This window comes from Marmota monax, unplaced genomic scaffold (genome assembly GCF_021218885.2).
Source record: "Marmota monax isolate L192 unplaced genomic scaffold, Marmota_monax_Labrador192_F-V1.1 WCK01_AAM20220418_F8-fsc00056, whole genome shotgun sequence".
Taxonomy (NCBI): domain Eukaryota; kingdom Metazoa; phylum Chordata; class Mammalia; order Rodentia; family Sciuridae; genus Marmota; species Marmota monax.
In genome coordinates this window covers 7,682,457-7,694,790 of record NW_026695212.1, presented here as the reverse complement: position 1 = coordinate 7,694,790, position 12,334 = coordinate 7,682,457, and the positions used below count along the sequence as shown (strand labels likewise).

At 34.9% G+C, this 12,334-nt stretch overlaps 1 protein-coding gene across 1 annotated transcript in view; it reads left to right on the top strand.

Annotated features, from left to right (window-relative positions):
• Ptprr (protein tyrosine phosphatase receptor type R) overlaps positions 1–12,334 on the top strand; it is a 264,907-nt gene that overhangs the window by 16,372 nt on the left and 236,201 nt on the right. Inside the window, exon 2 of the mRNA XM_058574639.1 lies at positions 9,200–9,498. Coding sequence (XP_058430622.1) covers positions 9,200–9,498 — 299 coding nt within the window. The remainder of the gene's footprint in view (positions 1–9,199; positions 9,499–12,334) is intronic.

The window sequence follows — 12,334 nt, the reverse complement described above, 5'->3', positions numbered from 1 at the left end:
TTGGATAAGGGATCTTATTCCATAGGATAAATGTATTATATTTTATTTACCCATTAACCCCTAGAAGGGAATTTGGATTATTCCCATTTGGGAGAAATTATGAATAGAATTGCTATAAAAATTTTTTGCAGATTTTTGTGTGAGTGAAAGTTTTATTTCTATAGGGTCAGTATGCAGAAATGGGTTTGCTGGGTCATATGGTAAAAATGTGTTTAACTTAAGAAATCATCAAACTATTTTCTAGAGTACCTTTGCTATTTTGCATTCCCACCAGTAAGGTTTCAGACCTCATTTGTTCCAGATCATTTCCAGTACTGAGTATTGTTAGTACTTTTCATTTGAGTTAACTAAAATGAAATCCATGTCATGGTTTTAATATATTTCCCCAACCACTACTAAGGTTGGACATATTTTCATTTGCTTTTTTGCCATCCATGTATTCTCTGGAAGTATCTGTCTAGAAGTCATTAGCACGTTTTTAAACTGGCTTGTTTGCTGACTTTGAGTTTTATATATATATATCCTGGTTACCAGTCCTTTGTGGGATATATAATTTGCAATTATTTTTCTCCCACCTTAAAGCCAGACTTTTTACTTTCTTAACAGTGTCATTCCCAGAGCAATTTTTTAACTTGTTACTTTAATGCTGCCAAATTTATCAATTATTTTCTTATGTATATTGTGAACTTGGTGTCAGATCTAAGAACTCTTTGCCTAACCTTAGATAATAGAATTGTCTGTATTTTCTTTTAGGTTGTTCATTATACTTCTGGATCTATGATCTCTTTTGAGTTATGATTATATATGTGAATTTTAGGTGAATGTTGGTTTTGTTGTATATATACATCAAATATTTTCAATATAGATTTTTGTTTAAATATATTTTTGAAAAAACTGTAATTTCACTATTGCTTTTCCATATATATAAAAACATCAAATGGTAATAATTTCTCTGGATTTATTTTTTAATTTTTAGATGGAACAAATCATAATTGTATACATTTATTCGACAAACTATATGCATTTAATTGACAGACCATAATTACATACATTTATGATGTGCAATGTTATGTTTTGATAAATCAGTACAATGTGGATGATTAAATAAAACTAATTTACATATCCATCTCCTTACTTATCATTTTTTCTGTTGATTTGAAATGTACTCTCTGAGTTATTCTGAAATACACATTATTATTAACAATAACACCCTGATATGCAATAGATCTCAAAACTCAGTCCCATATATCTGAAACTTTCAAATAGTCCTATCTATCTGAAACTGAAGATATCTCTTCAACATACTGATTTCAAATACTTTGGATATATTCTCAGACATGGGTTTGCTGAATCACATGATTGTTCTATATTTTGTTTTTCTGAGGAAACTCCATCCTGTTTCACCTTATGGCTATAATAATTACATTCTCACCAACAATGCACAAGTATTCCCCCTTTTAACACCCTCACCAACACTTGCTATCTATCAACTTTTTTATAACAGACATTCCAGAACTTGAGAAGAGTTTTTTTGATGAATAGAGCTGCCCCATTGTTTGGGGCATATATATTTATGATTGTTATATCTTGTATGGTTCCTTTGAGCAGTATGTCCATCTTTATCCCTTCTGATTAACTTTGGCTTAAAGCCTACTTTATTTGATACATGAATATGGAAACTCCTGCTTGCTTCCACAGTCCATGTAAGTGGTATGATTTTTCCCAACCTTTCACCTTCAGCCTGTGTATGTCTTTTCCTATCAATTCCTATGAATCTCCTGGAGCCAGCATATTGTTGGCAGCATATTTTTTTAATCCAATCTGCTAGCCTATGTCTTTTGATTGGTAAATTTAAGCCATTAACATTTAAGGTTACTATTGAGACATGGTTTGTATTTCCAGCCATATTTGTTTATTTTTGTTATTTAACTTGACTTGGTTTTCCTCTTTGATTAGTTTTTGTTTTTGTTGCTGTTGTTGTTGTTGTTTTAGTGTACTACCTCCCTCTGCTGATTTTCATTATTGTTTGTCATTTCCTCTTCATTAAATATTTTTCCATGGATGTTTTGTAGTGCCAGTTTTCTAGCTATAAATTCTTTTAACTTTTGTTTATTGTGTACGGTTTTTATTTCATCTTCAAATCTAAAGCTTAATTTTACTGGATACAAGATTCTTGGTTGGCATCTATTATCTTTCAGAGCTTGATATATGTTGTTTCAGGATCTTCTAGCTTTCAGGGTCTGTGTTGAAAATCTGTCATTATCCTAATTGGTTTTCCCCTATATGTAATCTGACTCCTTTCTCTTGTGGCTTTTAGGTGTAAAGTGATATTATAGGTTTAATTTGCATTCCTCCAATGATTAGTGATGTGGAGTGGGTTCTCATGTACCTATATGCCTTCTTTACAAAAATGTCTGTTTAGGTGTTTTGCCCGTGTTTTAATCAGGTTGTTTTCTTGCTATTGAGTTGTGTAAGCTCCTTATATATTCTGGATATTAGCCTCTACTATGGTTTGAATGTGTCCCCCAAGATTCTTGTGTTGGAAACTTAAACCCCAATGAACAGTGTTGAGAGACAGGGCCTTTAAGATGTCATGAAGGCTTTTACCCTCCTGGATGGATTGATGCCATTATCTCAGGAGTGGTTTGGCTATCTCAAGAGTATGTTTGTAAGTAAGTTTGCGCCCCACCTCCATGCTCTCTGCCCTTTTATCTTTCAGCAAGGAATGACTCTGTGAGGAGCCTCTTAATTGAGGTGGAGCATGGAAAATGGAGAAAAGAGCTGGAAGATGGGAAAGATTGATGTAATCTCTTAGTATCATGAATACCCTTTTTTTTGGGGGGGGGGAATGTTTTTTCTAGAGATAGAACATTTCTTCTGAAGTTTTCTTTGTCTGTACCCTGGTGTCTACTATGAGTTTTCTAGAGAATACCAGAGGTAGATGGGGACATGTAGATGGAAAATTTCCTGCTGGTGCTGTGAAACTTTGCATTCTGTCCCTCCTCAACCTCTAGTTCCCCCTTGGTACTATTTTCCTTTCCTTTCTCCTCAAATGGCTGTTTTATGCATTTTTGTCCAAGTTTTTTTTTTAGTTCTGTTCATTGTAAGCAGGCCAAGTGTGTTTGCTCCATTAAATATGGACTCTTCCATGACTCTTTATTTTTGGTACTAGGGATTGAACCCAGGGATACCTACCACTGAGCCACCTCCCCAGCTTATTATTATTATTATTATTATTATTATTTTGAAACAGGTTGCCAAGTCTCACTAAGGTTCAATTATCCATTCATGAATTTTAGGTCAATGTTCATGGTTATTTTGCTTGAGCTCTCAGACTCTCCGTAACACTGGATGCTGCTGATTAGACTCCTTATTATATTCTTCCCATGCCTTCAGTACTTCCACAATCTCTGGTTCTTCATCCTCTTCCTATGATTGTTCCTTAAATATGGGCTTCTCTGGATATCAATTATACTCTCTGTTCTTCTCACTCATCAAGTCTCCCTAGGCAATCACACATTCATTTTTCCATCTATATGCTTATGGTTTCGAAGTATGTATTTTTAGTCCAGAGCTTTCTCCTGAGTTATACATAATTATAATTGTTCTTCAGACATTTCTGCTTCTCTATAGTGTAAGCACCACAAACTCACAGTTCTGTACCTAAATGAAAGGTACCTTCATATATTTCTTTGCCCAATAGAAATAGAGGTACTCTCTCTCCTCTTTTTTCTTTTTTTGGTGGTGGGGGGTACCAGGAATTGAACTCAGGGGCACTCAACCACTGAGCCACATCCCCAGCCCTATTTTGTATTTTATTTAGAGACCAGGTCTTACTGAGTTGCTTAGTGCCTCGCTAAGTTGCTGAGGCACTTGGATTAAACATATCTATTTTATTTTCCTTAGGTTCCTCATTCTTATTTTCTTCCTTTATCTTTCTGGACATTTAAAATCGAGTTATTTTAAAGCCCTCTTGTTTTTGCTCTTCGTATTGAACTTGTGATCCTTCTGTCTCAGGTTCCTGAGCCACTGGGATTACAGACATGTGCCACTGTGCCAGCTTAGAGTTACTCTTAAATCTCCACTGCCAGATCTTTCCCACAACATAAACTCAATCACTTAATTGATTTTGTTTTGTGTTTTGGTGGAGGGAGAATCAATTCCATTTCTTAATAATTCTGGAACTCATCTCTTCTCCATACCTCTATTACTATCTGGTCTTGACTCTTATGCTATCACCCAAGTTGATACCTTTATTGTTTCCTTCCAAACTGTTTTCTTGGATAATCATGGTAATCTTTCAGAAAAATAAATTTTATCTTGTCATAATCCTCATTATATCTTATAAAATGTCTCATTTCTCTAATGTTTTGTCTTTTAAGTGTTATGAAAGGTATTTTGGAACTTCTCATATTATCCTCAATATCTCTCAATCTTTGCCTCACTCTTTTGTTGCTGCATGACAAACTACCCAGAAATACAGATCACATATTTATTATCTATGTTTCTGTGAGTTATATATCTGAGCATGGCTCTATTAGGTCTTCTGCTTCAAAATGTCCCACAAAACTTAAGTTAAGGTCTTGGCCAGGACAATTGAGAGGAAGACACCATGGAAAAGATTTGCCACTGAGTTTATTTATGTGATCATTGGCAGATCTAGTTACAAAAGAGTTGTTGAACTGAGGCCTTAGTTCCTCACTGGCTTTTGGCCAGAGGCCTCCTCCTTCATATGAACCCCTTCAACATGGAAGCTTGCATTATCAAGACAGTCTTCTAACAGCACAAAAATTATATATTTTTAAACTTAATCACAGAAATATTATTTCATCACCTTGGCCATATCTGTTGGTTGCAAGATCAAGCCCATTCTTAAAAGGAAGGGATTAAAATAGTGTGAATATCAGTAATTGTGGATCACAGAGTGCCATCCTATAAATCAATCTACCACAATCTCTTGCCTTCTTTTTATATTTTCATCTTTTAATTTCTAAACACTCCTTTCTAGATGAGTACCTAAAAAATTCCAATTTACGAATTCACCGTTCAGTGGTATCTGGTCTACTGTTTAAGTTGTACTTTGAGATTCCCCAGGAAATATGAATGAAAAGTATATTTTCATTTCTATAATTTCCACTTGGATTAAAACATACCTATTTTATTTTCCTTAGGTTCCTCATTCTTATTTTCTTCGTTTATCTCTCTGGACATTTGAAATCAATTTCTTTTAAAGTCCTCTTGTTTTTACTCTTTGTATTCTTTCTTGAGTGAAAATCTTCTTCCATCTTCTGACTGTCTCTCATAGCAATAGTCTCTTAAAGTGCTTTTAATTATTTTCAGTTTATGAATGTGTCTTTAATGGAACTTGTCTTCCACAGAAACACACAGAAGTTCCGTTTTTATTCTAGTTTCTAGAGACGTTGCTATGAAAGTGATTGTTTGGTTTTTCTAAGACTCTATAATACCTAAATTCTAAAACTTTTCTTTTTTAAGCTTCCATAAACCAACCTTTTCTGATTTTCCTCTTCTCTACTACCATTTCTTACTCAGTTATCTTTACAGGCTCCTTTTCATCCCATCCCTGACTCTATTGAAATTCTGCAGTACTCTGTCCTATGTCCTTTTCTCTTTCAACAGCCCCTTGGCTTTAAATTTTCTCTGCAGTTGATAACTCACAAGTCTTTGTCTCTCCTTCTCTTTCTCTTTCTTTCTCCCTCTTTCCCTATTCCTCTCCCTCCCTATTTCAGTCCCTCTTCATTCCTTTCATTCTTTTTCCTCATTCTCTTTTTATGTCACCATACACTACAAACTTATTTCTCTAACTTCTAGATCAACATCTCCGTGATGCTATTTAATAGGTATCTTATTTTTAACATTTCTAAAATGTTTACTTCAGCATATTTATAATGTTGAAGGAGGTGACAGAGATAGCATTTGAGGATAGAAAAGACAAACCTATTCCAGACACTAGCTCAGTGATCCACAAACTTCAGAGTTAGAGTATGAGAATAATTCTATTATAATTCAGTTTCTTAGGCTACATGTATTATATTATGCTATAGTAATTCTAAGTTAGGGTCTAGGAAACTATATCTTCATATCTCAGGTGTTTATGGTGAAAGGAGTTCTAAAGACAACACTTTCAACTTTTTTGTCATACCTAATGACTGTGGTAAGATACCTAACATTATACTTCCAATTGGTACTCATTAGTTAAGGACAAGCTGGACTAACTGAGCCCCTTCATACAGACAACTAGATAAGTCTGGGGGAATTTTTTTTTTTTTTTGGTACCAAGGATTGAACCCAGTGGTGCTTGACTACGCGTCACATCTCTAGGCCTTTTATATTATTTATCTTGAGGCAGAGCCTCATTAATTACTGAGGCTGGCTTTGAACTCATGATTCTCCTGCCTCAGCCTGCTGAGACACTGGGATCACAGGCATGAGCCACTGTGACTGGCTAAGCCTGAGAAATCTTAATTATGTTTAATCTGCACTTCAAATTAGAATTTTTCTCTTTCCTTGCAGGCCAATTTTAGCACAAGGTACCTGTGTTTCATGAACTCACCTATTCTATTTAAATAAAGTGTCTCTGAAAAGGCTGCTGTGATTGATACATAAAAAGAAAGATTGAAGATAATTATGCCATTTACTCAGTTCCTCATTTATTTCTCCATATCTCAGAGATCTGCTCTCTCTCATCATCTCAGTTGATTCTTTCTTTTTTATTTAATATTTTTGGTGAATCCAGAGTAGAGGAATTGCCAGTTTTTATAACTTTTGCCCGCCATCAGGTCTTATGTGACCAGCATATATTTTTAGCATTTTTAGACATTCTGTCTCACCAATATGCCTCAACTTTCACTTAGGGAGATAAAATAGGCTATTTTCTTAGCACAAGTGCTTTTCTCTATGATAGAAAAGTAAGTTTGAGAATCATCTTCTGGTACCAATAGCCTTTAAATCATCCTAATCTCGATTACACTTCATGTAGATTCTGATACACTAATGGGAAATAATCATCATGTCTTCCCTTCTGAGCATGCCAAATATACTATAACATTTTTAAACCAAGCCACCAAGCTACCACAATTTATCAAAGATAATGGTTAGAAAGTGACAGCCTTGAAATAACTGTAAATTTGGCTTTTTTGAATGAAATAAAAAATGATTTGAAAATGAAACTGTCATGAAGAACACTTTATAAATATTTATGAATTTATAAAATTCAGAACAGGATACCTCAGTGTTGTTATTCTTATCATTATCTTATTAATAGAGAATGGTGCTAAAATGTAGAATGCACATGAACTTTCATTAGGTCTTAACTGAAAGTAATTTGCTAAATGATATTGTAGTGTCCTAGATGAGTTTCTACAGTTCTGAAAGGTGGGCAATTTCCTCTCTCCTCTCTGAGAAATAGAGTCCATTATTGTTGTGGAGAGCTACAACAAAGTGGTTGCCTTGGAGTTGAGAAATAGAATGGACATGCTATTTTTAACTACTTTAACTTTTCTAAGACTCTTCATTTAAAATTTATTCCTTCTTGTGGGAAAGGCATATTTTATGCTTGGATAAACTTGGGTTTCTCACCCCAGAAATAGGCTTTTGTAGCAAAGAGGAAGGTGTAATGTTCAACAGTGTAAGAACCATGTCTACAATGATAGTGCTGTTGAAACTGGGTTTGTTAATAGTTGAGTTTGCAACAAAAAGGCTTACAGATCCCTGAGAGATTTGGGAAGATAAGATGACAAGGATTCAGAAATAAATCTTGTAAAAAGAGATAAGTAATTTTCTAAGGACAGTATTTGCAGAAGTCCTTGTTGCCCTGGGCATGCCAAGGGAAAATCTGGAATACCTAAGTTTGCTAGGTACTATATATGTGGCTTTACTACATTGTGATCTGTTCACTCTGCTTATTATGTGACACAGAAGATCTTGTGTTTCCTAATTGTCATTTGATCTAATGATATTCTTTTTCATTCATATGTATTATTTTTTTCTTCCCACGATTAATGACTAACAGAATAAACATTTGTTTGAATCAGTAGATATTTATCTAGCAGAAGAAATAAAGATGAATGAATTGGTTAGTGTACAGTTAAATTGTTGTAACTAGAAGATAGTTAAAAATAACATCAACTGAAGCAATGTAGAAAATTGTCTTTTTCCACATAAAATCTGGGGGTTAGTGTGATAGCTCCACTTTCATCAGAGTCCAGGATCCTTTGTCTTACGGTTCTTCCATCTTGAACACATCTACTTCATACTCCTCCTATACCATATGCATTTAAGCCTAAGCACAAAAGGGGAAAGGTAGAAAGCAGGGCCACATCACATCTCTCTTCATATCATATTTAATCACGCCCCAAAGGTCACATCTTGATCAAACAGCAAAACTTAGTTGCAAAGAAGGCTGATAATTGTATTCTTTAGCTGAATTGACATAGTCCTAAATAAGAAGGTGAACAATAGGGGGCTGTAGCCTAGTGGCAGATCATTTGCCTAGCATGCATGAGGCAATGGTTTTGATCCTTAGCACCACATGAAAATAAACAAATAAAACAAAGGCATGCTGTTCCTCTACAGCTACAAAAAAAAAAAAAACATTTTCTTAAAAAAAGAATGTGAACAATGGATGGTATCCGATTACTAGAAGTTGCTACCATGAGTATATTTAGATTTCTGAACTTGGTGAACTTAAAATATTATACAAGCATTAATAACTATACATAAGTACAACACCAGAACTATAACACTAGAAAAATAGAGTAAGTATGAAATAAAGATTGCATAAAATGTTAATAATTGAAGGAGGGAAAGCTTAAATAAACATTTATCATTTGAGGAGCTGATGGGATATCCAGGAATAGAGCCCAACAGAGTATTAGAACTGCAGGATTAGGTTTTCAAAAAAGGAAATGCCTTGCTAAAAAGGGGTATTAGAATATCTGATAAATAGAACTCTTTTAAACTACACCCACTTCTGTCCACCTAAATTGTCTGAGATGTCACCATAGCACCAAGGGTGCTCTATTTTGGGGTGATGATGAAGCTTTGAAGGCAGAATGGGGAACTAATTGACCTTTATAAGTCTTCAAGCCGCTCAAGAAAAGATAATTTTCTTTATTGAATAATTCTACCTATCTTACTGAATAGGATTTTTAATTTTCTTTTCACTTCTTTCATCCTTTAGGGTGTTTTTCAGGAAACAATGATCACTTTTGGGCAATTCATCAGAAGAAGAGTGGGAAGCCGGTATTCATTTATCACCGTTCACAAGATATTGAGAAGAGCCTGGATATAACTCCACAAAAGATATATAAACATAGCTACCCTTCCTCTTCTGAGACTCACATAGGTAAACGCCACCACATTGTTAATTCAGCCTTTCCTAGACCTGCGTATGACCCATCTCTCAATCTGTTGGCCATGGCTGGTCACGATCTTGAAGTGGAAAATCTGCCAATTCCAGCAGCAAATGTAATTGTGGTGGTGAGTATCCAAGTCTTCCAATCCCAGCGGCATCAGGCTTAACTGATGTTGATGTTGATGTTGTTGCTTTCCCTTGTGGTGGATACTGGAAGAAAAAAAATATTATTGTAAATACTTACCATTGGATCTCAATGGTTATTGACCATAGCACTTCTCACTCTCTGAAACTCCCTTTTTGTTACTTGATTGTTGTCTGTTTTCTTCCTCCCATGAAATTAGAGAAAACTTGTCTGTATCCTCGGCTCTTAGCACAATGAATGGTGCATAGTAGGAGCCTAATACATATTTGGATTAAAAATTACTTTAAAGAGGCTTTACAGTTACAGCAGATCACATCCTATATTGAACCTCTTGCTTCTGTAAAATATGTTCTGAAATGACAGGCATTAGTCTCAGTCCATGTAATAAATAGTACTTATTGAAGATTCTTTAAGTCTTTTGACTCAACTCATAATAAATGAATGAAAGGAAGAATGTGTTATAAAAGGAGGACAGGTTTCTGATTTAGGAATAAATGATAGATAATATTCTTAATATCACTGTGCAAACATAGCCTATATTAGGTGATGCAAAGATCTCATTTCTTATGTATTTCCATAGCCCAGGTCAGAAATTCCCAATTTGTAGAGGTCTAACAGTTCAAATACATGCTATGGTTGACACCTGTATGGACAATAATCTCTCTCAAGTTTAAAATCATAACAGGAATGTTCATATAAAAACTACATAGCAGCTGATCATTATGCAATATATACATGAATTGAAATATCACATTGTGCCGGGTACAGTGACACATACCTGTAATCCCAGCAGCTGGGGTGGCTGAGGCAGGAGGGTCGAGTTCAAAACCAGCCTCAGCACAAAACAAGGCACTAGGCAACTCAGTGAGACCCTGTCTCTAAATAAAATACAAAATAGGGCTGGTGTTATATGGCTCAGTAGTTGAGTGTCCCTGAGTTCAACACCCAGTACCCCTCCAAAAAAAAATCACATTGTACCCCATATGTATTATAAAAATAAAATAGTTACAGAAGATCTTCTAAATAATTGTTGCATTTCTGTCTAAAAATATAATAATGAGTTGACTTTTGAGGTACAGATAAGTTCAAGAAACTCTGCTTGCATTTTGGCAACCTTTCTATGTACCAAATGTAATTCAATTTAACATGCTCCTTTTTTCTTTATTTTCTATCTACTACAGATAATATAATACACTTAGTATCAAAGATCCATTCTCTTATGTTTGCCACTAAGAAATATTGAATATTTATTTGATACAGTTTTCCCTTGGGGTATCTGAAAATAAAGACAAGTGCCAAAGAGCCTCGGTTTTGCTTGAGAAATGTCTGTGGGAAATGTCAATCATTAAAAATAATACAAACAATCATAAATTGAAACATGAGATGAAATCTTTGTTAAGACAGAACACGTGGGTTGTCTGGCCTCCTGAAAACTTGAACATGTATTTTATATTTCATGAGTAGCAGATGTTCTGAAGGTGAAAGTCACTGTCTATTCAGTGAAGATAAATGATGTTAATGATGTCTCTGTACCTGGATATGCCAGTGTTAATGATAGGGCCCATGGGAGATATTTCCTCTAGTGACCATCAGATACCCATAGTCATCAACTCTTAGAGTCACTGCGAATTACAGTTCAAAGGTTTGTTCTATCTTGTAATATCATGTACTGTCTCATTAATTTAATATTATGGACAATAAAAGGCACCAATGAAGAATTCTGGCAGGTCATTTCACTTTTAGCCTATTTGTGGTTTGGAGATTCATGAAGAAGCTGTACTTTTTCTTTTGAGTGATGATTACACAGATGCAATAGGTGATTTGGATGCATTAGTCTCACCTAATGTCTCTTGATCTAACTTCTAACCATGCTGTGGCTTTGGTAGCTTGCAAAAATAATCGCTAGTGCTATTTCCTGTAATCCACTTACATTACTTAGGCATATGGTGCTTTACTAGGAAAACCAGAGGTGGAGTTATTTTTTAAATAAATCAATAATGTTCAGCTCCCTGAGAAAGCAATACGATGACATGCAATTAAATATCAGCTGGTTTGAAGGGCCATTCTGTCTAGAAAAGCAATTTAGGAATGGAATGTGGAAGATGCAAGGGATATATTCTGAGGCAGCTTTCTGACTTCAACGGAATAATTGATGTGTGTTTGTATGTAGAGGGTATACATGTATTTAAAACATACACATACGAATGCGAACCTTATCACTTGGGGGAATATTGCAGTGGTACTAAAAAATTCTTTTGTGGCTTAATTTATGCCAAAATGAACCGTGTTAATGAATATCAGCTTTTTGAATGGGGAAATTACTGGTTTTTGCCTAGACAGAGTAAAAAACTATCCCCAACCTCCAAATGTGCTGTGTAATAATTTCTAAGACTTCCCAGCTCAGAAAAAGAGATCACATTTTCTTCCTTCTAATATTTCTTTCCCTCCCTCTTGTTTCTGATATCACTGGCAAATGGGTTCTTAGAATGATAAATTTAACAAGGACATGTGTCCCTTCTCCTTTCTGGATTCCTAATTGCTGCCACAAAGCATTTCACAAGAGATTTGGCCACAAATGATTGTTTTTTCCTTTTTCGTCTTTCTTTTGTAATCAGGAATATCTGTAGTATTTTTTTTTGTTCCATGAAAAGGACAACACAAATGAGAATGTTTACCCCCAAAGAATGCTAGTGATGTTCCAGAAACTCAATTAAGAAGCTGTGATTAGGATTTCTGTGTGACGACTAATTTAGAGGGAAAATGAATGGTCTGAAGGTCAATATTGAGGTCAGAGGGGAGAAGTGGCTTTGGCCAAA